The following is a 27,875-nucleotide window of genomic DNA, read 5'->3' on the forward strand; positions in this document are numbered from 1 at the left end:
GCTAAGGCATAAATTAGCGTACGTAGATGGGAGGAAAAACAGGCGTTGAATCTGTGCAAGGTCATTATGGGACCTTATGAAAATGGAGTTTTCATTTTACTCCTATTGCAATGTCCACGCAGCCTTGTTGTAACAATAGATCGAATTTTCCAGAGTTTAAGAAACGCGTTTCACATTTGTTTTATCTCTACCGCTGATTAATGTTTGGTTTGACATAAGATATTCAAATAGATAACCAAGGGATTATATCATAACTGTAGGACAATTAGTATTTTACCAATAAAGGCCAACGAGCTATAACGTGCAAATTGTAACTGAATATGGAGCACAATTCAGGATCTAGGCAGATGCATTCGCATAGAACATGGGTGGGCACAGCAGCCATCACACAGCTAGTTCTTTCCAGCCACCTCGAGCAAAAACGAAATTTATTTTATATCTTCGAAAATTGTTAAGCCAGGCTCCATAAGTAATAAATCGCTTTATGACATGCAAATTCCGAACGATTCTCCAAGAATTATGGAAGGGTAAGCTAGTAATTTTTGCTCACAGATGTGTAAGCAATAGACTGAATTACAATAGACTGAAATAAATATCATACATTATATTGATGGCAAAGATTACCCAGAAATATGGTTGGTGTCGAGCCTTTGCAGTAGTCACGAGTTTCAAGTGACATAACGACAGTTTTTTTAAAATCAGATATTGACTTCCAGGACTGATGTACAGAAGATGGGCCTTACCTTCTCATCGACTAGTCAACGGTGAGTGCTTTAGTAGGAGTAGTAAAAAGAAGCAATAACGATCAAGATGATAATAATTTGAATATTATTAAGATCACCATATGAGTAGCATAGAGTATCATCCTAGGTTAAAATCGCCCGAATCAGAATTAAAAATAAACTCAAGTAACTCACTACAAAAAAGAAGATAGTACAGGAAGAACCGGTGTTTCACGTCATGTCCAGAAAGAAAGTAAAGTATTAGAAGAATGCATTTGTATGCTATGTCATCTAGTATTTCAGACGGGAAGGTTAAGTGACAGTAGTTAGAAGCAGCAAAGTTAGTTGCCTTTTGAGCCTGTCGCAGTTGTGTTCAGCAGTTGTACAGAATAAGTGTTTATCAATTAGTTTACTTTACGGCACATAATGATGCAATTGAGTGCATGAAAACAAAAACATAACATATGTGGAAAAATTTTACGAAGCCCGTGGATTTTCTACCCACTTTCTTTACATATTAATTCGTGAGCTCAACCGTTTATAGATTAACAACGCTTTTTATATAAAGGAAATGTGTTTGATAATTATGCAGCATTATGATAATCAATGTGTAGGTGTTAAAAAGTCGTAATTTAATGTGAGCAATGCGTGTGACACTTGAGACAAAGTTTTCGATTTTGCTTAAGGTGACACAATTGAAAAACATATCTTTGACATTCTATTTCGTTAACATATAAATTTTTTTTCTGATATTTGTACTTTAATGACCAAGATCGATATTTCTCTTTAAGGGAAATTCGCCTTTTTGAAACAATACTTTAGCAGTTAGTCCAGACTTTAAACCTCAAGTAATAACAGTGCCAAAAAGAAGATAAAATCTGCCAAGACAATGTAAGTGAGCACAAGACGAATTTTCTTCAGCACGCAAAGCAAGCTGTGCACTGTGCATAAAACTGCTGTAAACCTACGATGTTTGTATTACACGGTCTCTAGGGCCGTCTTCCAATACTCGTTAACCGAGGCAAGAGGACATACCCCTGGTGGTTGTAAGCATGCATGGCTGTTACTGTGTCGTGTTGCACAGGTTGTGTGGTGACAAAGTGGTGGGAATGGTGAGCAGACGACGAAGGTGGTGAGAGTATTTGTGGCGGAAAACATTGGTGGGAATGGTGGTGGTGGAAGAAACAAAAGATGGCAGTGGTCTTGGTGGCATAGTGGCAAAAGGTGGGTTGAAAAGGATGGGATTGCAATTGACTAAGGCTGAATAAAGCACAAAAATGATACGGGGACTAGCAAAGTAATCAGTTTATGGAAGACACCGATTCTCAATACCATGTTAAAAATTATTTTGCATTATCAGAGCGCAAAAAAAGCTATGCCTTCAGCTATATGTGTTAAATTACATGTGAGAAAATGCCTTCAATAAACCGATGCTTTACTTCGTGAGGGTATCAGCACGACATTGCATGGTCGCCACATATTAAATTTATTTAATATTGGTGCTGTATTTGGCATATACCATGAGAACTTCAGACACGGAGCTGATGCTCAGAATGTGCATCGTTACTCCGACAATCACGGGCTGACCTGTAAAAAACAACCCAATTCGATAGCTAGAGTCACAAGGACTTGAATTTGACAAATGCACAAAAAATCACACGAAATTCAATGGTTGAACCATAATTTCCTGAACAGTAAAGGCTTCATTCGCTGATGCCTGTCACAGAGCAAGAGGGGACACTTAAAAGTCACATTCATGGATAAAAACACAAAATTCAGAATGAACTGGTAATTGCATTGACATTTAAAATGGAATATAATAATTAAATGGGACGTGAACGATGTCTTAGGAGAGGAAGCCTTCTACAACAGGAACGGTGGATCATCCCAAAAAATTTCAAAAATCCGAAGTGGTCTTCGGTTCATGTCAGCGCCGTATTAGCGCTCAACGATTCATTATTGTTGAACAACTGAAAGAAATTTGATTTAAAATCAACACCGAAGCAAATTGATATCAAATAGGAACGGAGAACCACTTCATCGTGATCAGCTTATGGGAATGCAAGCAACGCTGTGAAAGAGATTTAAAAAGTGAAGGCGTGTCGAGCGGATAAAGAAGTAAACCAGAAGTAGTTGCCAGAAAATATTGTCGTGTATGTTCAAAGTTTTCTTGCATTTCCATCAAGAGATCGATCTTCCCAGAGAAGGCAAGTGTATTTTTATTGCCTTTAGTGGGTCACTTGCGAAACTCGTCAACTTCTGAAAGATTATGTCGCATCAAGACGTATAATGGTTCATTCAAAATTTGTTTTTCAGTAGAAAATAACTTTAATGATAGTTTTGGGATTAACAATTTAAATTTTCTCTCAATTTGAACGAAAGATAGGGGGAATATTTTATACTATAAAATTATATGGACTATAATTCATTATTTTAATGTAGTATGTGCTTCGAGATAATTCTCGCGTTGCATAATTTTGTCAGAAGTGGCGACTGCTTCGCGCCTCCGTACACGACCCGCCTCGTGGTCTCCTGGCGAACGCTCATGTGTCCATCAACTTTCGTCAATTACGTGAGTGAATTGAATGGTGATCAGGAAACATGAACATTTTCACAGTGAAAATTCTCGTTTGCGGAAATATTATTTGAGAATTAAATTATTGCCATCACCTGATGACAATATCACCTTACCAAAATACTAAAAAGATCTTCTCATTTTGAATAGAGAGTAATTGGAAGAACACTAAATGAATAATAATTAATTACCAAATTTTTATAAAACCAAATGAATGAAATGCAATTTTGATATATCAAAAAGTTTGTCGGATTAGATGAAATTTTATAATCAAAAGTCTTCATAATAGTTGCGTACTTCATTTACTGTTTTACAAACTAACATTACTAATAGAATGTAATATTAATTCTTCAGAAGACCACGAAAGAAACCCGCATATGGAGGCACCTTAAAACTAATGTCTTACTGTACTGCTCTGAATACGAAAAGATGTAAGTACCATTTGGACTTCAGAGAGCGAGCTAATACTGAGAATATGCATCGTTATACCGACGTCAACGTGCGCCCCTGAAAAGACAACAGCCACGAGGGCCACGAATTTCAGCATCTAATTGGTCATCAAAACAGGTTATTCATTACACAGAAAAATATCTACAATGTTAAAATTTAATTAATACAATGGTCTTCTGATTGAAAAATTATATATGCTTTTAATTTAAATCAAGTGCAATTAGAAATTTTTATTGCTTTATGTATGACTTGACCGAACGCTTGAGAAACATGTTCACCTCATTGTGATACGCGGTGTAGTCAAATGAATTAATCATGAAGTGACAATAAATAAATTTTTATGAGATATTATTCTCAGAAACATGTTAACATGCTATGGAGGTTCATTTGTTTTTATTAGTTGACAGATTTCATTGATTTTCATTGTGACATGCTCGCAAATTTTGTTTAACCTGTTTTAACAGAATTTTTTATATTGTACATTTTGTTGTATATTCTACAACACAATATGAAATTAAAAATTCGAAAACATTGACAGAAAATGATATAATCAGTTTACAGTTTCATACAAAAGTATATAATTTATGATCTTTAAAACTAAATAGATTAATAATTCTAATCGATACAAATTAGCTGGCGGAATTTTACAGCATCTTTTTGGGTTACACTTACACGTTACTTATTTTTCGTTAAAAATTTGCTGTGAAAAATTTTTAATGGGAGCTAAAGCGCTGATTTTTTTACAACAGCGGTTGACGAGAAAGATTAATTTGTATGGATTGTATGGAGGATAGAAATAAATTATTATTCGTACATTTTAATACATCGATTTTTCGTGTGTATGTGAAAACACATATATCCATGAACAACTAATTATCCTATACAGTACACTATTGCTTTCGGTTAATCCTAGCCTTTTGTGTGTCGATAATGAAATTGATCGTAGTTTTTTATGACTAAGTAATATCTATGTGTCTCTGTTGATGTTTTATGTTTTATATATCTAGAGTCTCGTAGAAAATAAATCTTGGTGTATTATGACCTGTTCAAGCCCCATGTTTGGCAACTAGAGGATTCGAAGTTAGATATTGGAAGAATCAATATTGGATTGAGAAACATTTACTACTCGCAAAAAGAAGGTTGCAAGCATTGAAAACTTGAGTTTCAAAGAACGATTTACTTGATTGCGTGTTATGACAGTAAAGAAATTTTTAAACGAATGACACTTAACAGGATGTTATTGACGCGAAGACTTGCACTGACCAACCTTGTGATTAAAATTTTCTTACGCACTGGTTATTTTAATCAAAAGATGTCTCATACCTGCATGTATCCTGCCAGAGAGCCGCTCCAACGTCCACCAACGTTGCATTTTTAGAACCTGTCGATATTCTTATTGCTCATTTTAGCGGACATTCTTGGTATTTTTGGACCCGCAAGGCCTAGCCGGCAGTCGGGCGGCAGTAATTTTGCCACTGTCAGCTCAAAAAACGCTGACGGTGGCCGACGGTAACTTACTTTTGGGCTCTTGGGTCGCGATTTTACCCCGTATCGCTGTAAGCTAATGCCTGGCTGTCGACAAACGATGCCTGCGCCTGCGTCATCCATATATTTTTCTTCTACATCAAAGGATTTTTTCTTCAAGAATTCTCAATTGTCACTATTCTGATTGACTTGATACATTATTTTGCGACTGAGAGAATTTCGTCTTGATACATTATTCTGCGACTGAGAGAATTTCGTCTTCTGATCCAAAATTTTAACTAGATTCATAGTGAGACTTAACATAATAATATAAAGTAAGGTAAAGTATTTTACATAGATTTCAATTTTCTAGATGAAAATTCATTCATGGAGCTCTCACTTTATCAAGCATCGGCTTTTTGAGTCTCCAGTCTGCGCTTGCGAGCGAGGAGTACAACTATTATTTTTCTAAAAATACTATGGAGTGCACGAATATTGACGGAGAATATCAGCTATTTCCCTTTGTAGTATAGGTACAAGAACACGAAACACGAGTTAAAAATAACATTGAGATAAAAATTGATAGATCATTCTTTAAAATAATATCTGTATTATGTATCATTCTCAAATTTGGAAAGAAATTACTTATGACATTGACTAGGCAAACTGGAGCTAAATTCTACCATTTATTTCTTTTTCTCCAAATACACAATTCTCTTTAACACACTTCTGAAGGTTTCAGTGCACCCAACAGCAATGATAATTTGCTCACAATGCAAATAATTACTTGAAATATTTAAAAATCAGTGCCATTTTAATGATGCGTCGGAAAATCTTACTACGCTACGGGATTTGAATTAAAATGCTGCGTTTTTTTAGCCAAACGATGTAAAGCTCCGTCTAAATTTAAGTAAATATCATCATATTTTGTGGGGCGGAAAAATTATAAAAAATCGCCCTCAAATAGGGCACTGCAAATCCAAGGAAAGCTACCGAAATGGTGTTCCGACGAAGCAGTTTCACTGAAGCTTCTTCAAAAGATAACTGAACACATTTTACGAGCCTAAAATTTGAAATAAATGAGTTATGTTTTGGCAGGTAACGTTTTTTGGCAGATGAATATTGAAGCCAAAGCCCACTTTATTATATGCGCATTTATTTGTCGTAGGATGTTTGATCTCGAAAGAAATTTGTCATGCAATAACAATTTTTCCTCGTAGTGTTGTTAATATTTTTATGAAATTGAAGTCAGGTTAATGTATTACACACACATTCAAGATGAAAACGCTGAGAGATGTACGTTAAATCCTGACAATTCATGAGGTCAGCCCAAAATATTTGAGAACATTTTGTGAGCGAGCAAATTCAAACTCAATCATAATTTTTCAAAGTAGATTTGCAATGGTATTACCCTGTTATATATATATATATATATATTGTTTTGTTTCGTTTAGAAACTATTGTGTATCATTGTGGCCTCTTATGTGATATCACATCAGTGTTATGTGTGATGTGCTATCTGCACTGTGTGACTTTTATTAGTAGCCTATATACTGTGATATCATCAATGTATGAATTGTGTTAATTGTGTCTCATATATTGCTGTGTTAATTGAAGAGTCTCATATATTCTGTGTTGCTACACCTGTATAGAGTTGCCGTCTGTGTGCTGTCATATCAGCATTACTTTCTCAGTATTAAATTCTCTGTGTTATCATATTAGTATTACTTTCTCAGTATTAAAGTGTTACTTTTTGAGTGTTGCTTTCTGAGTGTTGCTTTCTGAATGTTGCTTTCTGAATGTTACTTTTTGGGTGTTAATTTCTGAGTCTTTCTCGTCAACAGCTGTGATTCAAACCTACAAACCTAGACAGAATTTTTTTCGAAATTTCATGTTTAGACAACAAATTCAGTCTATTTTATGCAGTAGTAGAAGGAAGTTGACCGCGTAAAATTACTTATATTTTGTGAATAAGTCGTTAAATAATTGTTGGTCTCAAGCCTGTATTTGCCTCGTATGGCGGCTCGAAAATAGGGGTCGCCATTATTATATTATTATTATTGTGATAGAAAAAATGACCAGGCATGAGCGTCTGAAATCAAAACTTCCACAGACTTAATTATTCCTGAAATATTCCTCATCATTAAATACATGTTTATAATTAAACATCCCATATAATTTTTATTTTAGGCAAAATTGGGTAAATTTGTAAGTTGGATTAATTTCTTTCAACAATTATAATGGAAAATTTACACGGCAAGAATTAACAGTACAATAAATATACATTTTGAAATCAGGATGATATAAATGTTTGAATAATTTGATTAATTATGTATAACAAATAATAATATGATTATTAATGATTAAATTTTCAAATAATCCATCAGGTTTTCAAAGTAAGGGAGATAGATAATCGTCACAGTGTCAGTAAAAATGCCACAATAAACGAAAATGTTTAATTTTGACTTATTTAAAGAACTTTTCTTCGGAATAAACAATGGAAAATAACGCATTATATTCGTGTAAGAATTCCAGACACTCAGTAATGGTCATAAGTCATGATGATAGATTTAAATATTTGGAAAGACAGAGAGCAAGAAGAATGCAATTAAATGCATTTTTGTAAACACAAATAAACATTATACTTACGATGTACAAAAGCTTCCTTTTGGAGATAATGCAATTATTTATTGGAATGAATGCAGCGTAATGGACGATAATGGAAACATTGGCGAAGAAACATCGTCAGAGATCATGTTTTAATTTAATCATAATTTTGTAGGATGTATAGGCATAAAATCTTTGTGATTAACGATCAACATATGATGCAGTTGTGGCGATCACATTTAAAATATTCACGTTTGACCTCATTATCAACATTATCTCCCTCATTATCTCCCCATACTCTTATGTAAATTATCAACACAATCCGTGTTGATGCAAATTGTTAGCAATTCAGACAAATTAAAATATTTGTTACGGAAGCACGTGGGAAGTGCTGAAAAATAACGTGTTTTATTTCTGGAGCTACAAGGCCGGCACGACGCGGAGGGTTCAGCTGGACGTTTGCCAGCGAGGAATTGGAGGTTCGTTCTTTCTGTATTTAGAGGAAGGCTTTCTAGTATTCTCCGTGACTCTAATACTAATAAGAGGGACATTAAACGTCATTTGCTGACTATGTCTTCCTAGAAGCTAATTTTTCATCGAGGAAATATGATTTTGGCCGCCATTAAGAAACGTGTTTTAACTAATCATAGGAGTTTAATTTAATCATGACATCGCTTGCGACTGACCGCGGTTTAATAAAGGGAATGTTTTCTCAATAACAATAATAATCTCGGTGATATTTATCCGCCCAAAATTTTCTTTAAGATTTTAGGGATTCTTAGGGTGAATTGATTCTACTCAGGGAAATTTGTATATGATGCTGTCTCATCACCGGCTGAATATAGTCTTAAAGATTTCGGGCTCAACGATTTTCTTTTCAATGTTATTTGTCAGACTTGGTGCTCATGATGAAGATGTTGTGTAGATTAAATTAGCTCACCTCCATAATTTGGTCGCACTCTCTTATCGTATCCTGTCTGCAGGGAGTCCAGGATAGCTGAGATGTTTACGGTCTCCGTCATTGCCCTGGAAAGCGAAAACAATAATATTAGAAAACAGCCAACAGACAAAAACATTCTTTACTCAACTTCTTGATTTTTTACACGAAAATACTTGAGAAGTTGAAGAATGGTTTTCGAGTTATTTCTTTTATGCAGTATGTGCAGGGAATAATAAAGGAAACGAGAATAGTCTGGAATTTTTAAAGCCCCTGCTTTTATAATTTAACCTAATAATACAACTAAATCTGAGAGCATACAATGAGGAATTTGTGATAATTCTAAATGCACAGTCGAATAAATTGTCTGGAAAAAAATTATAATAGTCTTTAATATAATTTCGAATTTATTATTAATTCAAAACAATCCTACTACAGGCAGCATCCGTTATTTCCGTCATATGAAAATATGTTCGTTACATTAACCTAATACTGACAAATTCTATCTTACCGGATACTTCCATCTAGGAAATAAATAACAAAATTAGCACAGGACCGCTAGGCACTGATAACTAAGAAATAATCCTGACAAGAATTAATAGAACTTTGTTCCTCATCTAGCAACATGAAAGATGGAGTCGACATCCATATCATTATCCTCGTACAGATCGGGCACTTTTTGCCTAATTATTCCAAGACTTTTACTAGCCAGGCACTTCCTATGGCGAGATCCTTAGCACGATAAGTCAGGCAAAAGCTTCCATTGATCAGGAGTTGTATAAAAGAAATGGTTGCAGAAGCCCATTAGCGAAGCAATACGTCACGAGATGCTCCATTACAGCGCTGGCTCTCCTCTTGTTCTGGCCGCAGCCAACCAGGAAGCGCGGATCTCGTTATCCTGACGCTGTATCCTGCGATAGCTTTAACGGACGGCGTGGGCGGGATTCTGCACGGCTTTGTCTTGCGGATTATTGCATGAAGCCCTAAGCAACTTCCGCTGCTTATTACATGAGACCCTAAGACACATTCACTGTTAATTATATGAAACCCTAAGACACTTTCACTGCTTATTAAATGAAGACCTAAGACACATTCACTGTTAATTATATGAAACCCTAAGACACTTCCGAACTGCTTATTACATGAAGGCCTAAGACACATTCACTGTTAATTATATGAAACCTTAAGACACTTCCGCTGCTTATTACATAAAGCCCTAAGACACATTTACTGTTAATTATATGAAACCCTAAGACCCTTCCAAACTGCTTATTACATGAAGGCCTAAGACACATTCACTTTTAATTATATGAAACCCCAAGACACTTCCACTGCTTATTAAATGAAGACCTAAGACACGTGAAACCACGACTTTACATCCTCTGATGGACTATTCTCGATCGTACCAGTATCAAAACCATCCTTCGATGGATCCTTTCGATCACACCCTAGTAAAACAATTCTCTGATAAACCCTATCTCTCGTTCATACCAGTGGAAAAACCATACTCTGATGAATCCATTCATTTGTATTAGAGTAAAAACCATCTTTTGACGAATCCTCTCGTTTTTCCAGTGTTAATAACCCTCCTCTGATGATGTCTCTCAATCGTATAAGTGCAAATTCCATCCTTTGATGAATCCGCTCCCTCGGACCAGTGTACAAACTATCTTTTGATGAATCCTTTCGATTTAACCGATGTAAAATCCATCCCCTGATGAAACTTATCAGTTGCCAGTGTTGCTGCCACGGCTTTACGTTGCAATGCCATCCCGACCAGCAATCACGTCCAGTGTTTGACAAGGTAATGCGTCTTCTGATCTCAGCTGAGAAGCTCACCGAATTTCATGCGCATGCTGATGACGTGGTTGCTGCATGGCGCGGCCAGTTGCGATCTTGTTTGCTGTTTGTAAGTTGATTTCCAGATGTGGTCCGACCAACGCAGTGGCTTGTGTAGCCGATAATAGATCAGAATTCACAGACTGGAGTATGTGGTGGTCACGAAAGTGTGATGGCACTGATGTATATATTGTATAGTTTGTTTTGCATGGTCTGCTTGCGGGTAGTGAGGGCAATCATCATCAATGCTTGTCAATTTGCATCAAAACGGACGAGTTTGTTATTTAGCCACTGTGAGTTTGCTGTTAGTGAATGAAGTAAATTTTAATTGGAAGTCTTGTCAAAAAATGGTCCAATTTCCGTCGAATTTAATTTCAGCTCCCATCAGTAGCAGCTTCTTATGACAATATCGACTATTGTCCACTGGTAGTTATTCATTGGGAGTCTTGAGAAGCTTATTGTGATTCACTGAAATTAATATCGGATTACTCACAATCAAAGGAATTTTCTCATAACATAACTTAAATCGAGATTTTCAATGTTAGCATTAATTTTGGAGAAACGCTCCTTTGATCGTATGTATTTGAAACATGAACTATTATTATTATCGAAAAACGCGCCCCAATTTAATTGTATTACTCAAGAAAGTTTCTATCTTTCTAGTATCCCAAAAATTTGTTGATTCTAAAAATCTGCTTTTACACATTTAGATGGCGTAAAGACTTTAATATGATGCAATTCAATCAAGCGGTTATTGCAAGAATTCAATTCCACAGCTGCCCCAGCGATCAATTTTTCGCCAAGGAAATTTCCTAACATTTCATTGTTGGCTGCCTTAAAAGCTCCCAGCACCCTTATTTCTCGCACTCAGGCTTCTTGCCTTTTTGTTTTAATTCATTATTAGACTTGAGTAATTAACTTTTCGTGAAATAAAAGGAAACCATTCACTAGGGTTCATTTTAGCGGCAAGGCAGGCGGATTCATGATTCTGACAGTAAAAAATTAATTATGTGGCCATAAAAGAAGTTCGCTCATTCTTAAAGGCTTTGAGCGAAACTGGTCAGGATATTCTTTGAAACTGCTCCCAGTCCTCATTTTAATTGGACCAGGCAATCTTTGCTACGCAGAGTGCGTAACATTTAATTAACACATCAAAGAAGCTGAAATTAATCCATTAATATAAAAGTGATAAGCAAGCACTTACAGCTTAATCTTTTGGAATATTTAGAATAATTTTTTGGAAAACGGATTATGTATAAATATTCGAATCAGAACGATTCTATTTCCAAAGTTCATATTGTATGCAATCTGACGAAATTGAAAAAAATTGAAATATTCCTTGTTGGCATTCAGTTTGAGACAAGCTGCTTGAAGTAATTTAAGCTATTTTGTAAATCTTTATATCAAATTGATATTTTTTAAAATCCGTATAGCTTTACACTACAATTATAAAAAAATAATACTTTATTGTTTATGCTAAAGACGTAAAGCATTTCGGTCTGAGTAGCCTTCAAGTGTAAACTTTTTCAGTCATCGTTTCAGGTGAATTGAACAGTTATATGTTCAGTCAGAAACTATAGATAATGTTCAGTCAGGGTAAAAATCATAAGTCAGAAACCATACATGGAGAACAATGTTGGCGTATAGTTAATTGATATAATTGGTATATTATCCTAGGAAAAACTGAGCTCCTATTTGAAACTGTCAATTCAAAAACATTGTATTCGGGTGTTGCCACGATGAATACACACCAAAAGTAACCATTCCTTGTTCCTAATGTAGGTAACGACCAGTTAAACAATGCCAATAAATTTCATATTTTCATGATGAAATGTCACGTCCAAGTAAAAAAGAGATTCGAAAAAGGGCAGATAAGTGACCAATTTAAAGTCAGTTAGCGGACAAAATCCACTGCAACCTATTAACATTGCATTATTATATAAATCCGTATAGTATCGTTACTATGTGTTTCGCTATTCCGCCCCTATGCAAGACTTTAAACAGCCTCGGTACTGTCGCGGGAAGTGATCCTTCCCGCAGAGATTGAAATCTGACCAAGGCTTTTATATAATGCTGAAGGTCTCACATTCGAAGTTAGCTGCCAGTCCAGTTATTATTTACCATGAGTGCACAATGGCATACCTGTATTAATTCAACCATGAGCATACCCATCTCGCCTCTTTTGCAGTAAGAATAGATCGTTGATTTTGAACGTGAAGATTCGGTGGATGATTTCAATTGCTGCATTGCGTCCACCGTCAATGGCCCAAGTCTAATGTGCACAGTTGTCATTCAAAGAACTTCTGCTAGTTAACCCCTACAAATAGTGTCACAGAATGAAATAAAAATGTTTAAATGTTGCGCCGCACATTATGGTATGAAATATTTTGGTTCACTGCTATCAGGACTGAAAGGCAGTTTCGGCCCCCCCTGGCTTAGCACTTGACGACAACGCGTTCCTCTACTGTGCATAATTAGCGAGGCTCGTCAACGCTCTTTCAGCTCTTGTAATGGCACTCGCAATTTTAATGAGCACCTTTTTCAATAGAATAGAATAACGTTAATTAGGGGCGGGGATAAAGCTTAGTGTTTGGGTCTGCGTCGCAATGACACAGCTCTCGCCACGCCACCATCTCTCGTCTAAGCTAAGTCCCGTGCGATGCATGCAAGCATACACCTGCAGTTCTCACATTCACACCGAACGCGAACAAACGTAAATTTCATGGTTGTACATGATTGTACACATGCTATAATGGTTCACATTTGTAGAAAAAAAAAACAATATTCTATTCCTGACTTTGTTTAATTTGTGTCACTAAATAAAATACTTTACATGTATTGCTTCCTGAGCAACATTTACACATTTTTTATTGTGTTGTTTTCAGTTGACGTCTTTCAACGTTTTGCTCTTTTACTAGGATCGTGAAGCCGTGTTTGTGCTGCTCGCTATTGACAATTTCCTTGCTTAGCAACTTAATTTTTGATCACGGTCAGCAAAGTATTCATAGACAACATCTCCTAAATTCTGTCGTTCCAATAATTACCAAATTTGGGTCTGATTTTGTTGCATTAATATCAATTAAAGATTTATATATACGGGCCCTTATTGCATTACTCCACTCAGTTTGAAGGAAAATTTCGTTTCTGAATAAAAATATCCATTACTTTTATTATTGTTATTTTTATATCTAAATTTACATTGCTTTTATTATTCCACGCTGATGTCGTCCTGTTTATTAAGATGATCGTTTTTATGCATCGGTAGGCTAAATAATACGAAAAATTAGCACTAAATTTAACGGTGTTAACTGTTAACTGTAAGATAATAGATTCACAATTATTGCATAACCAAACTTGTATTATATTAGATCTAAATTCTAGTATATTGAACTTATAATAAAATACATATGATTAAAAAATATTACTGTAATACATAAAATTTCGAATTACGGATACAAATTTTAATGAGAAAACTCGTTTAGCCGATACGAAATTTTAAAAAGTGAACAATTTTAATTAAATCAAACATCAAAATATGAGGGACCAGGCTAACACGAATAAGGAATTGCTAAGAGTATTGAATTATTTATTCGCGGCTAATTGTTTACTAGCAAAATTCCTGCCCACTGGCATGATGGTAAATTAATTATGAATTAAAAAGCGAGCTAATTTCAGCATATCACTGTTAGAATTTGGTTTAATTTAGTAGGAAAACCCAGATAAACTGGCCTCGTACTGCAGGAATTTAGGCATTTCTGGCTAAATAATTGAACGCTCTTCTCTAGTTGGGGCTTACGCTTTAGTATTGTACCGGCTGAGCCGCAGAATTCCTTACCGAAAGTAATTAAATTTTTGTATTTATAAAATATATTTCGTGTGGGTGACAAAGCCAGGGATATAATGAGCATGCATTACAACTTTAAGATCTTTCAGACTTATGTGTTGATTCGTTACCGAATTAAGTATTTAACCATTTAATCAAATATTCATTGATGAGGAGACGAGATCAACATGATCTCCATGAAATGCTGTGCTCAAACATTTTCTTGTTATATTTATCAATAAATAAATTATTATTTCTGAATACGAAGTATACCAGCTATCCTGCAGCCCTGAATATCATTTTATCCAAATGAAAATTTATAGGTTTGTGAGGGCATCGCTGTCAAGAATTTCAGGTGTAGCGACTGGAAATAAGCGAAGAAACCAAATAAACTGCATTTATTCGTTGCATGAGAGCCGTTCAAACCTGAAAACAAAAATTCAAAACTTAGTTTGTTTAATTCACTGAGTAATAAGTAAGAATACTCGTATGCATTTTGAGAATTAATGCCAGAGAGGCGAATGTATATAAAGAATGTATTAAAAAGTTGCATCGTTCTGCCGTAAGTGGTTTTCATATTACCACATCAATGCTGAAGACTGAAGAAAACATATAGGTTTGATATAAAATTTGAATGACCCAGCCATAATCTGCGTTAATTTCATCGGCTAATGTTATAAGACTTATAAACTTCGAAAAAGATTCAATATCATCATTGATCTCATAAGAACAATGGTTATTGGATTAAAAATTAATAATATCCTAAGATTAATAACATAATTTCACTTCATTCATAGGCAAGAGGCATAACTATAAAAAATCTCATTCATACGGCTTCTAACCTAATGAAAGCGGCAGCTACTGTTTGATACAAAGTTCAGTTACCAAATTAAAATTCAATGGCGCTATGTGAACAACTTCTAATTAGAATAAACTTCTGCGATCAAAAAGTAATCTCAAAGTGCGTTCTAATTCCTCCCCTGAGCAAATTCAGCTTTACGTGACAATCAACTATTTTGAAATAAGAGCTCAAGGGCAAGAGGAAGGGTGATATTACTGTGTAATGACACCGCTTAAGTTGGCACTGCAGCCAAGGTAGCGTGTCGAGATCCCCTTTCTCTGCATCACCGGGAGTTTCGCCCCCCACTGGCGCAGTGACGTGGAAGAGCTCTTAAGGAATACAGTAGTTGAGTAATTTTGTTGACGCTCTGCCCCGTTTTTCAGGACTGGCACTGTTGACAGCAATTAATGCGCTGCAGTGCCCGTTTTGGGTACCGCACTCCAGGAAGCCGAGGGGCACTTTGATGATCATGCTGTGCTGGCAGGCGCTTTGAAGCGAAGTTGCGGTACTAGAACTCCGACTGCAGGGTTGCGATGCCAGAGCGGCAGAGGGTTGAAGAGGGTTGCGGCATTATAAAGAGTGGGTTGCAGAATTATATAGAACAGTGACTGCAGGGTTGTGATGCCAGGGCGGCAGAAGGTTGAAGAGGGTTGCGGTATTATAAAGAGTGGGTTGCAGAATTATATAGAACAGTGACTGCAGGGTTGTGATGCCAGGGCGGCAGAAGGTTGAAGAGGGTTGCGGCATTATAAAGAGTGGGTTGCAGAATTATATCGAACAGTGACTGCAGGGTTGTGATGCCAGGGCGGAGGGGGGTTGAAGAGGGTTGCGGCGTTATAGAGAGTGGGTTGCAGAATTATTGCGAACAGCGACTGTAGGGTTGCGATGCTAGAGTGACGTTAGAGTAGCGTTTTGATACTAGAGCGGTAGGTGTTGAGACGGGTTATGAAGAGCGAGTTGCGACGTTATGAAGAGCGGATATGCAATATTATATTAAACAGAGACTGTAAGAGCATTTAATGAAGGTTTGGGTCTCATTAACAAGTACGGCGATGCAGGAGCAGGAGCAAGTAATTACTTAATTAATTACTTGCTCCTGTGGTGCAGGAGCAAGTAATCTGTGTTGGGTTGATCTACCTGACGTCACGGCAAGAAATTCTGAAGAACAATCTAGCGGAAATAGGAATATATGCAAATAGGAATAGGAATAGTATATGGGAAATAGGAACAAAGCGAATAGTCGTGACAGAGAATAAAGCTGTTAGAAATCATTATCTCGCAAGAAACTCCTAATACGTTTGAGGTCAAACATTGGGGTCACCTTGAAAGAATGTCGCAGGCAGAGGTGGGCTGCACTTACGGAATTGTTTTTAAAGTACAAGGAAAGACTGATGCACGGCGCCGGAATACGAACTAACGCAAAATTAAAAGCGTATCATATATATAAATAAAACAGAATCCCGACTGAATCAAGGCACTTCTTAAACCGCACTGGTAATTTCAGACATTCATGCATGAGAATAATCGATTGAGGTTCATTGCATGAAATTTCAGGTAATGTTCCAGTCGGACACGTTTTTGCAGTTGTACAATAATTCACAGGCAATAAATTCAAATTTTTCAAGGAAAATTCATGATCAATAATTATTGATTGTAATAATGATTTCGTGAAATTAAACCCTTATCCAGAATCTTATATCATGATTACAGTAACGATACATGATGTACATGAAAAAAAACCTGGCTGATATTTTTATTTAAAGTCAGAAAGTCATGTTTTATTTGCATCGGATAAAAAGGCAAATTCTTACACATGCGTATCTAATTTATTACCGAATTTTCGCACAAATTCATTATAAGCTACTCGCTCGTTCTATGCGAAAAAATCCTAAAACCTTGACTGCAGTACGGACACTTTTCAATCTTTTAATTCAATAATATAAGATGTCAAATTGATCAAACTGACCTTGGAATTTGTTTCATCGCAACTAAAACTTTTTCTCTACCTCCACTGAATTCCTAAGCATTAATGCAGCATCTTATTAAGCAGCAGTCCGGCATATGTCACTTAGCGCACGAAAGTTCATCATACAACACTGACCGTATAACTGGCAATGGTAGAGAAATTGCGAGTGCGTGCAGTCAATCAATACGACTAATGCTTGACTAATGTCTGAGACATATGTTGCTCTTGTTTGACTTATGACTGAGGCATTTGTTGTTCATGCTTGACTAATGACTGAGACATATGTTGTTCATGTTTGACTTATGCCTGAGACATATGTTGTTCATGCTTGACTAATGTCTGAGACATATGTTGCTCTTGTTTGACTTATGGCTGAGGCATATGTTGTTCATGTTTGACTAATGTCTGAGACATATGTTGCATTTGTTTGACTTATGACTGAGGCATATGTTGCTCTTGTTTGACTTATGTCTGAGACATATGTTGCTTTTGTTTGACTTATGACTGAGTCATGTGTTGTTCATGTGTGAGACTCATGGTTGGCTCTTGATTGATACATTTTTTCCGCGTCTCTGGCTAGTATTGATTCATTTGGATTCATAACTAACTCATTATATGACTGCTGAACTCGTTTTTTCTTTACGTTGGAATCATATTTTCTTCATATTTGCCTATTGTTTGTCTTAGGCTTGACTCATATTAGCCTCATGTTTGCTTAATGTTAGCCTCGTGCTTGACACATTTTCCTCATGTTTGACTCATATTTTGGCTTCATGTTTGACTCCTATTTTGGCCTCATGCTTGACTCATATATGCCTCATTCTTGACTCATGTCTGAATCATTTATAATGCCTCATATTTGACTCATGTTTGTCTCATATTTGACTAAGCTTTGACGAATGTTTGCGTAATGTTTGACTCATATCTGCCTCAGCTTTGACTAATGTTTGCGTAATGTTTGACTCGTACATGTCTGATGTTTGCAGTTGGCATATAGTCAGGCGTTGCGCATTGCATGCCGTTGAGCCACTTAAATTATTCAGCAGCCTCATTCACCTGAATTACACACTAGCTGCTCACCTCCGACTTCCTCGTTGTATTCGGTAATCATTTCTCGCGAGGCTCGCACAATGAATGGAATTTTTTACGAGATTAAATTTTAAGTCAAAAGTTGAATTGTCGAAGTCAAGTGAGCCGTAGCGAATGAAGTATTTACTAGAAATGATCGTGGTTAAAAAATTGTTTTCATTGTATAGTTTGTTAGGCAAAAGTACCGTTTTAAATTATAACTTTTGATTTAAGAAATATAAAAAATCATAGAAGCTAATCTCAGCATTGCAAGCCATGGTTATTGGGCAACTTTAGAAGCAAAAATTTATTATTTTGAGAATTAATACAAAAAAGTTCAACCTCGATGGTGGCTTTAGAATTACATTGAATTAAGTTTCAAAATTTCAACATTCGTTCCTTGTATCGATTGAGTGCTAAACAAAACACGGCAACTGATGATCCATTTGAGTTCAATTTAATTTATAAGAATTCTCCCCAATAAAAATAACTCATCAATTTGCACGAAAAATATGAAACAATTATAATTCAGTTTTTAATTGTAGCTCTACTGGGCTTGTACAAAGCCAAAAATGTATGAGTAACGACCACCCATTTCACTAACTGCTACTCTAGATAAATAATTCTCATCACTTATAATCTATTTATTATGCCCCAATACTCTAAATTACTGAGAGCATTTCTGGTGACCTTTACATCAAGATCACTCGGTTTGAATTAGTTTCAGCTTGCACTGCTGTGTAATTCATGTCGCGTACAAATTTAAAAGGTTGATCAGTACATAAGTTTCAGGCTCCTGGAAACATTAATCTTACTTTTTATAATTTAGTTGCGCAGATAATTTTTATTATTAATTAGAAAATTATTATTTATGCAGATTGCATCAGCATCCCTCAATCAGATCACCTTTGGATCGGAATGTACGGTAATTTATCCAGTATAAGAAGGTCACTGAATTTATCTAGTATAAGATGGCCAGTGAATTTATCCAGTATAAGATGGCCAGTGAATTTATCCAGGATAAGATGGCCCCTGAATTTATCCAGTATAAGAAGGTCAGTGAATTTATTCAGTATAAGATGGCAAGTGAATTTATCCAGTATAAGATAGCCAGTGAATTTATCCAGTATAAGATGGCAAGTGAATTTATCCAGGATAATTAAGACGGCTGGTGATTACATGTGGAGATTTCGCTTCCACATTCTCGGTTATTACGACTGAAAATTTTACCAGATATAACTGATGCCACCTGATAATTATGATAATTACGCTTGATCGGTCTGATACCACCGATAATTATGCCTGATTGGATTAATATCCACAATATTTGATTGATTGAATGGATTTTGTTCACAATTAAGGCTGATTGGACTGATATCACAGACAGTTATGCATGATTGGATCCATCCAACAGATAATTGTGCCCGATTGGACTGATATCACTAATAATCATGTTCGATTTTTAATAAGATCGGATGTCGAAACAAAATAAATTTATTGCCGATGTCTTAAATACCCCATGACGTTCAAGTGTAATAAACGTTTTCCGAACAATAGAAAAAAAGAGACCTTTAAGATTGAGTTTCAATTACTCCTGTAATTGAAGGATTTTCCCAACATTTTCCGTACTTTCCTTCATTTTCGTTGTAATTTTCCCAACATTTTCCCATAATGGCAAATCTATTCTAATATCTGACGAGGCGAGCACTATTTAATATCCTTATATATGACCCAGACGGTCCTGCAGTCTGGCGAATATAACAATGTGATCGATGCGAGATTGGTTCGACTGGCCAGCGAGTTATATAGCGCGTGCCTGTTAATGCAGGAAATTAATATGTAATGACAGCTCCAGGGTCACAGCCTGTCTCGGCCAACAAAATTACGATCATCAACAAGTCGAAAAAAAACAAATAATATTTAAGGCCTGCAATCAATGACTTCACTCAAAATATGAATTAAAATTTGTACAAATATCCGAATTCCTCTGTCCTTAAGCCGGATAAAATATCGTATCAGTTCTAAATCCGTTCTTTGCTCTCGCTGTGAGTTAGAAAGAGTGTTGGTTTTTGGAAAAAATTATTCCTAAATTTCTCTGAGTGTAGGACTAACGAGGGTTGCTTGAAGCAATTTCATGTCCTGTTAAAAATTTCATAAGCATATAAGTATTGTTCAATGATTATTGGCCTGAGTTATCTATCTCATTCACTAGCATAGCGAACGCGTATAGATAGGTTCTGGTGCATCATAAAAGGATTGTTTCACTCGTAAAAAACTCCTGATTCCCAACTCGTATTAGAAGTATTTCAGCTTAATTTTTCAGTTAATTGAAGAAAATATATATGTATTATTTTCATATTACAACAGAGAAGCAATTCGCAGCGAATTGTTCAGAGAATGAAACACTAGTGATCACATATCAGAATAGAATTTTCCAAGCTCACTGGATGGCGTGACAGGCTAACTGAATTAATCAAAATAATTTTATTTTAGAAAATCAATAGAAAGAAGTCTTTCACATGAATTCAATTATCTTATTGCTCGAGAATTCACTATAATATCTTTTTCTGAATATTAGAGTACTGAATTCAGGTATCAATCAGGCGATTTTGGGATTGTCAGACAGCGCCCAGGCGAACCTTAAAACGCAATCACAAAAACGCTAATGATTTTTGGTTTTGTCGTCAGACTTTAATAAAGTCGAATAAAAGAAGATAGCTTAGTTTTATGCTATAAATATTATTGTAAAGTTTGTTTCCCCTCTGCAAATGTTCCTTGGTTCACAAATGTAATAAAAATCTTTCGGCAAGTCGCGAAGAATTCAAATGAAGCTTGCTGTGGTATAAAAATCAATGAATCGCTGTCGTAAAGCAAAATATTTTATTTCGATTTCGCTTAATTAAATCACAGCACGCCTGTATTAAATCATCTTTTTATGTCTCACTTAATTTCGAAATTGGCGTAGGAATAATCAGAAGTGCCGTCATGTAAATGTTTTTAACCACCAAAATCACCGAAAATGGTAAACTACGATATGTTTAATATTTAATTAATATTTAAAATTTGTAATATATAAAATTGGTATAAGATTATTTTCCATTATGAATTATTATACAAATTATAACAACGTAACTTTGTGACGCAGAAAAAGACAATCTAGTACTGTCGTTATATTCACTTTTAAGAAAAAATTTTTTGGTTGCCAGCGTGCCGGACGAGCGAAATTTTCTTTGCTCCGTGAAGAAAATAAAGTTTTTTGTGCGGTTTCTTTTATTTCATTCACAGAGGCGGTTTACATAAAAAACTCTGACTCTGCCCCAAAAGCAATCAGGTAGTGCTATTTTGCGGAGAGTTTTCGTTCCCAAGGTAAGGAATTAATTGCAAAATATCATCGGTGATGCTTTAAAGCCAGTTAAAATAACTATAATATGTTTTTTTCCATATTATTAAGAAAGTGCGGCTGCCACCAATTTCAGCTTTTATTTTTAAGATAGGAAAACAAACATACAAAAGTAGCTTATACCTACTGGATGCTTGGCTTTTCCCACTTGTCTTAAAGTTGTCTTATGCTTGGTCAACTCAACCTATGGCGAGGTCGAGTAAAAATGCTCCCGCCAGGGCTCGAACCTGGGACCTTCTGCGTGTAAAGCAGACGTGATAACCACTACACTACGAGAGCCATGTGGTACTGCGCTGTTCAATGATAATATTAGCTGCAGTCAATTTAATATATAATAATAATAATAAATGATATTATTTGGCACAGTCGATTTAATATATGATAATAATAAATGATAGTATTTGGTCTTCTTAGTCTATTCAATATCGAACTGTTTTTAGAGCGCCATTTGTATCATTAAGATGAATGATTGATTGTTACTTGTAAAAGGAGATTATTACCTGTTATTATGGATTATTACTCGTGGGTTTTCAAATTGCTCTGCCGACTGTATAGTTATCTTTCATTTATGGGTGAATAATTTATGCTTTAGCTGTCACAACATATGTTTTCTGATCAGAATAAAATTAAAAAGAAAAAATGGAACAGAATAAAGAAGAACCCTTGAATGAGATTGAACATGAATTTATCATATTTATGGCTAATATTTTCCATTAATTTTGACGGAATGGAAAATCTCGAGGCTGGTCGAACATGACGAAGGTATGAGCGTGTGATGTGATGACGGGTGCCATGCGTGTGGTGACCACACAGTGATGGCAGATTAATTATGATGGACAAGATGAGCAGACTTGATAACTGTGAAGATGTGACGAAGAAGTGATAATAATAAGAAGTGATAACAAATTGAGAGAGGTGAAATGAAGTGAAAACGACTTGCACTCAAAAAAATTGAAGACTCGTGAACCATCCTGACCCAGTTTTGTCCGGCAAAAAGACGTACCAGAGATACATGAAGAAAGAGTGTCCCTATTTGGACAATGTGATCCATTCATTTTCTGAGTGTGAAGATAGTGAAGATGTGATAACAAGTTTCAGCGAACATTAAAAGTAATGACGTTAGCACACTGTGATGAAATTAACACATAAATTAGCACGCACTGTGATGAAATTAAGATCAATGATGCGTGCAGGCTGTGATGAGGAATGGTGCGAGCCCACTGTGATGATAGTGAAAACACAAGAGATGATTTGAACACATGCACTGTGATGACGGTGATATAATTAGCAATGCTGTGAGCATACCGCAATGAAAACTAAATTATGCTTAATAATTCTAGCAGAACGAAGAAGTAGTAAAAGGCAGACGGGTCAGATTTATATATCGCAATTAGAGACTAGAATCCTGCCTTAAAATACGGCTTGCCGTTTGTCTTGGCAGTTTCCGGACGAGCGCGCAGCGGACGTTGCTTGGAACAAATTGCCTGGATAGTTCAGAACGCCGGAAAGACTTGACCGTCCGCCCAAACAATTTACACGACATCGAGTTTTGTCTTTTTTTGTTGAACTCAGGTCCCCGAGTTCAACTTTGAGAGTCGCGAGCTATACACGGACATCGTACGTACCATATCGCAGATAAAATTTTTGCCAAATCAGCACTTAACGAATTTTTTCATGTTTACAGAAGAAAAAAGTTCAGTTCATATTTTGTTTAGTTTGCGAGAATAATGGAGAAATTAAGATGGAGTTGAATAAAGCCTCTTAGTTTCACGAAAATATAGATTTAATTTAGAATCAATCATGACGGCGTAATGAGCGCCGACATGTTTAATTTAAAATTCGCAGCTAAAAATTTTAAATTATTTTCTGCACCTAATAACCGATTTGAAGAAGCTCGGTGCTCGTGAAATTAAATAAATATGCGGGATTTCGCTCCGGAATAATTTGGTCTCCTCTGAACTACATGCCTTATTAAAACTTGACGCGGAACCAAGCATTACTATCACCACCCCACGATATTGAATTTCTATATAAATAATAATAACAAGCAACCGGAAATATGATTGATATGAATAACTTCGTGATTTTACTAATAATTTAGCACAAAAGTGTTAATTTCAGCTATGTGTTATACAAGAATCAAATCATCATGAATCATCGAATTTAGGTTAATGAGATTGCTTGGCTCGAAATAATTCTTAAAAAGAACTTGAGCGTGCATGCAAATTTCCGCTATGCTCTAACAGGAAATAAATGCAGAAGATTCCACTTAATCGCGATAATTATGGAAGTGCGTGTTTCGGAGACGTTTTGGTTATACAGAATTTGATTCAAATAATTTAATTAATAGCGATCGAATGGAGCAATTTTTTCGCAAACTTTGCTTCGAAAAAAAAAAAAAATTATTTTGATCAAAATTAACATAAACTCGATCATAGCGCTTTAAAGAGGCATAAATCATATGTAATAAGTAATAAATAATGAATTGCAGATACTCAAATCAACTAATATGGTATTTCAAAGCAATCTTGTTGCAGTGACTGCAAGCCTTTACCTCTCAGAGCTTTGAGGTCACGAGACTTCGGTCAGATGTTAACAGAACTGCAATATTTCATGAGTATGATGGGCGATCATGATCGTGAACAACTTCTCGTCTTAGCCGTAACCCACTTCTCGTCATGATCGTGGTGGGCTCATCGTCGTGATCGTGGACCACTTCTCGCCGTGATCGTGGTCCGCTTCTCGTCAAGATCGTGGTCCGTTTCTCATCAAGATCGTGGACCGCTTCTCGTCAAGATCGTGGTCCGTTCCTCATCAAGATCGTGGACCACTCCTCATCAAGATCGTGGACCGCTTCTCATCGTGATCGTGGACCACTCCTCGTCAAGATCGTGGACCATTCCTCGTCAAGATCGTGGACCACTCCTCGTCAAGATCGTGGACCACTCCTCGTCAAGATCGTGGACCATTCCTCGTCAAGATCGTGGACCGCTCCTCATCATGTATAGTCACAGTTCTGCTGAGTCAGCACACGGCCGCTGCTGCGCGTGCCTCTCCATGAACGACATAACTTGGGTGTTGGCCATCCGATCTTGGCTGATTTACTGTCGGTTTGTGAGCGAAGTAATTATCTAAGTTCAAATGAGATTTGCTGAGCTGTGAAACCAAGCCTCCGATTTTAGGATTGGTCGCTCATCTCTGTACGACTGAGTTGGCGGCTGCTGTCTGGGCCCTGGCTATCATAAGTAGGTTATTATAAACTATTTTCTCAGAAGAATAATAGTGAAGTCTTAATCGCGATGAATTTGTTTCGGATATTAAGAATTTGATTTCAATATGTATGTTTGTTTATGTTTATTGACATCGCTGTCGATAAAAATAATAATTTACTTACAGATAATCATGATATATAATAAAGATTTCTATAACAAAAGATCTGGTGTACGTATTTTTTTTAATTAAATAGATGATAAATTTTGCATCAAAAACTTATGACCAGGTTATTTAGCCTCTGGGAAGTTTTTTTCTCCATGGTTAATTATTTTGGATTAATTATTTGTCAATAAAATATCCAGCATGAAAAATATCCAGTGTTGTGCAAGGAAAGGAACCAAGCTAGAAATCGTGCATTGGGGCAGCGGTTCAGGTCATTAGCATGCGGTGAACCAACCAAGAACCAGTAGCCTAATGAACCTCTCAACCATTGGGGCAGCGGTTCAGATCATTAGCATGCGGTGAACCAACCAAGAACCATGTAGACTAATGAACCTCTCAACCATTGTTGCAGTGGTTTAGATCATTAGCATGCGGGGAACTAACAAAGAACCAGTAGACTAATGAACCTCTCAACCATTGGTGCAGCGGTTCAGATCATTAGCATGCGGTGAACCAACGAAGAACCAGCAGCCTAATGAACCTCTCAACCATTGGTGCCGCGGTTCAGATCATTAGCATGCGGTGAACCAACCAAGAACCATGTAGCCTAATGAACCTCTCAACCATTGGTGCAGCGGTTCAGATCATTAGAATGCGGTGAACCAACCAAGAACCATGTAGCCTAATGAACCTCTCAACCATTGGTGCAGCGGTTCAGATCATTAGCAGGCGGTGAACCGACCAAGAACCATGTAGCCTAATGAACCTCTCAACCATTGGTGCCGCGGTTCAGGTCATTAGCCTGCGGTGAACCAACCAAGAACCATGTAGCCTAATGAACCTCTCAACCATTGGTGCAGCGGTTCAGAGCATTAGCCTGCGGTGAACCAACCAAGAGCAGCAGCATGATGAACCTCTCAACCATTGGTGCAGCGGTTCAGATCATTAGCATGCGGTGAACCCACAAACCACAAGCTTCTCAATCACCGCGGCTAATTAACGACGTTGTTGAGGCGGCCGACCTCGCTTCATCAATAGCCAATTATAGCCCCCCAACCTTCAGAGATGAATAGCCTGGGTATGGCATCGTGTAAACATATACAATGTTGGGCTCTGTATACATTGATGATGAAGGCAGTAGCGGGATTTGCATGATACACGCTGGGGCAGTTATAGCTAATGAGATATCATCTTATAATTATATCTTTGTTTGAAGATGCCTCTGCCACGTTCAGATTAAACGTAAAATGGTTAATTGCATTATTACATGAAATTGTAGTGCGAGAAATGTTGTGCATTGAATTTGAAGAGGGAAATGGCTGGCAAAACAGGAGAAAGTAATTGATATCTTCCAAGTCGCTATGCAAAAATTAATTCGTTTCAAAAAAGTGCATGTGACGTCAAAATTTCAGCCTCAATCATCCGTGCTCTAATAACAAGGACCAAGTTGGATCTTATTCTACAAGTGAAATATGAAGGCATCCGCTTTAAGAAAATATTGTAATAAGTTTGGGTCCAAATTTAAATCTGAGGTTACAGAGTAAAGGAAGAAAATTAATTTCGCCACAAACTTATGCGACGAAATCAAACACTGAGGCGAAAAGTTCACAACTAATCGAGCCTTCATCATTAAAGACAGTTTTGTTTTTGGGTTTGTGGTTTCACTATCGTTTGTGTTCCGGGCTTGTGTTGTCATCATCGTATGTGTTCCGGGCTTGTGTTGTCATCATCGTTTGTGTTCCGGGCTTGTGTTGTCATCATCGTATGTGTTCAGGGCTTGTGTTGTCATCATCGTATGTGTTCCGGGCTTGTGTTGTCATCATCGTATGTGTTCCTGGCTTGTGTTGTCATCATCGTATGTGTTCCGGGCTTGTGTTGTCATCATCGTCTTTGTTCCGGGCTTGTGTTGTCATCATCGTCTTTGTTCCGGGCTTGTGCTGTCATCATCGTCTTTGTTCCGGGCTTGTGTTGTCATCATCGTCTGTGTTCCGGGCTTGTGTTGTCATCATCGTCTGTGTTCCGGGCTTGTGTTGTCATCATCGTCTGTGTTCCGGGATTATGTTGTTATCATGTTATCATCGTACGTTTCGTCGACTTGAGTTGTTATAAGCATAAGACTTCGGTGTTTGTGTGATATTCCAATTACCCTCAATTTCTACGCATTAATCCGACCAGCGGAATCTATTATTTCGGTCATGACACACTAAAATTTATGGCCGTGAGTGAATGGCTCTACTGTGTACAGTGGATATTTTTGATATTAGCTTGAATGCTTTAATTTCTTTCACAGCTTGCGGTAAGTGCTGAATTCTTCACCACATTGCACACAATTCCACACATTGGCCGGGCGTTTGAACGAGAAGCGGCACCGAAATGTCCCGGAGTTCAGTCGTTGGGGGCGAAGCCTTTAAAGCAAATCATTAAGGATTTTACGACCGATCCCTCGGAAAACTTTCCCCTCAGAACCGCCGCTCTGTTGTCCTGGATATCGCACAGCACTGCCAATGAAAATCTAAAGCCCTCAGTCATTGAGAAGAATCATCTTCTGAACATTATAATTTCGCTCATTGATTGATTGAAGTTGGTCTATGGGCATAAATAAATAGAGTCTACCTAAAATATTTAGTCAGTATTTGTTTTGCTGATGATGTCAGCTTGGTTTGTACATAACTTACATGATTTACTAGTCATGTGAATTGCGGGTTTGGTCTCAGCTTCTCAGGTCTTGTTAAAGTCGGAACGTTTAGAACAGAAAGATTTGAGCAGTGGGTTGCGGGTACTGAGCCCAGGAAAGCTGTAATAATTCTG

At 36.7% G+C, this 27,875-nt stretch overlaps 1 protein-coding gene and 1 non-coding gene across 2 annotated transcripts in view; both read right to left on the reverse strand.

Moving 5' to 3' along the window:
• The window catches only part of LOC108683078 (gamma-aminobutyric acid receptor subunit beta), a 133,889-nt gene that overhangs the window by 43,430 nt on the left and 62,584 nt on the right, over positions 1-27,875 (reverse strand). Inside the window, exons 3-4 of the mRNA XM_018172358.2 lie at positions 8,759-8,844; positions 3,737-3,804 (exon numbers count right to left, since the gene is read on the reverse strand). Of these exons, the coding sequence (XP_018027847.1) occupies positions 3,737-3,804; positions 8,759-8,844 (154 nt within the window). The remainder of the gene's footprint in view (positions 1-3,736; positions 3,805-8,758; positions 8,845-27,875) is intronic.
• Positions 21,899-21,971, reverse strand: Trnav-uac. Its single transcript has one exon. It is a non-coding gene; the product is annotated as a tRNA-Val (tRNA).

The sequence above is a fragment of the Hyalella azteca genome, unplaced genomic scaffold (genome assembly GCF_000764305.2).
Source record: "Hyalella azteca isolate HAZT.00-mixed unplaced genomic scaffold, Hazt_2.0.2 contig11898, whole genome shotgun sequence".
NCBI lineage: Eukaryota > Metazoa > Arthropoda > Malacostraca > Amphipoda > Hyalellidae > Hyalella > Hyalella azteca.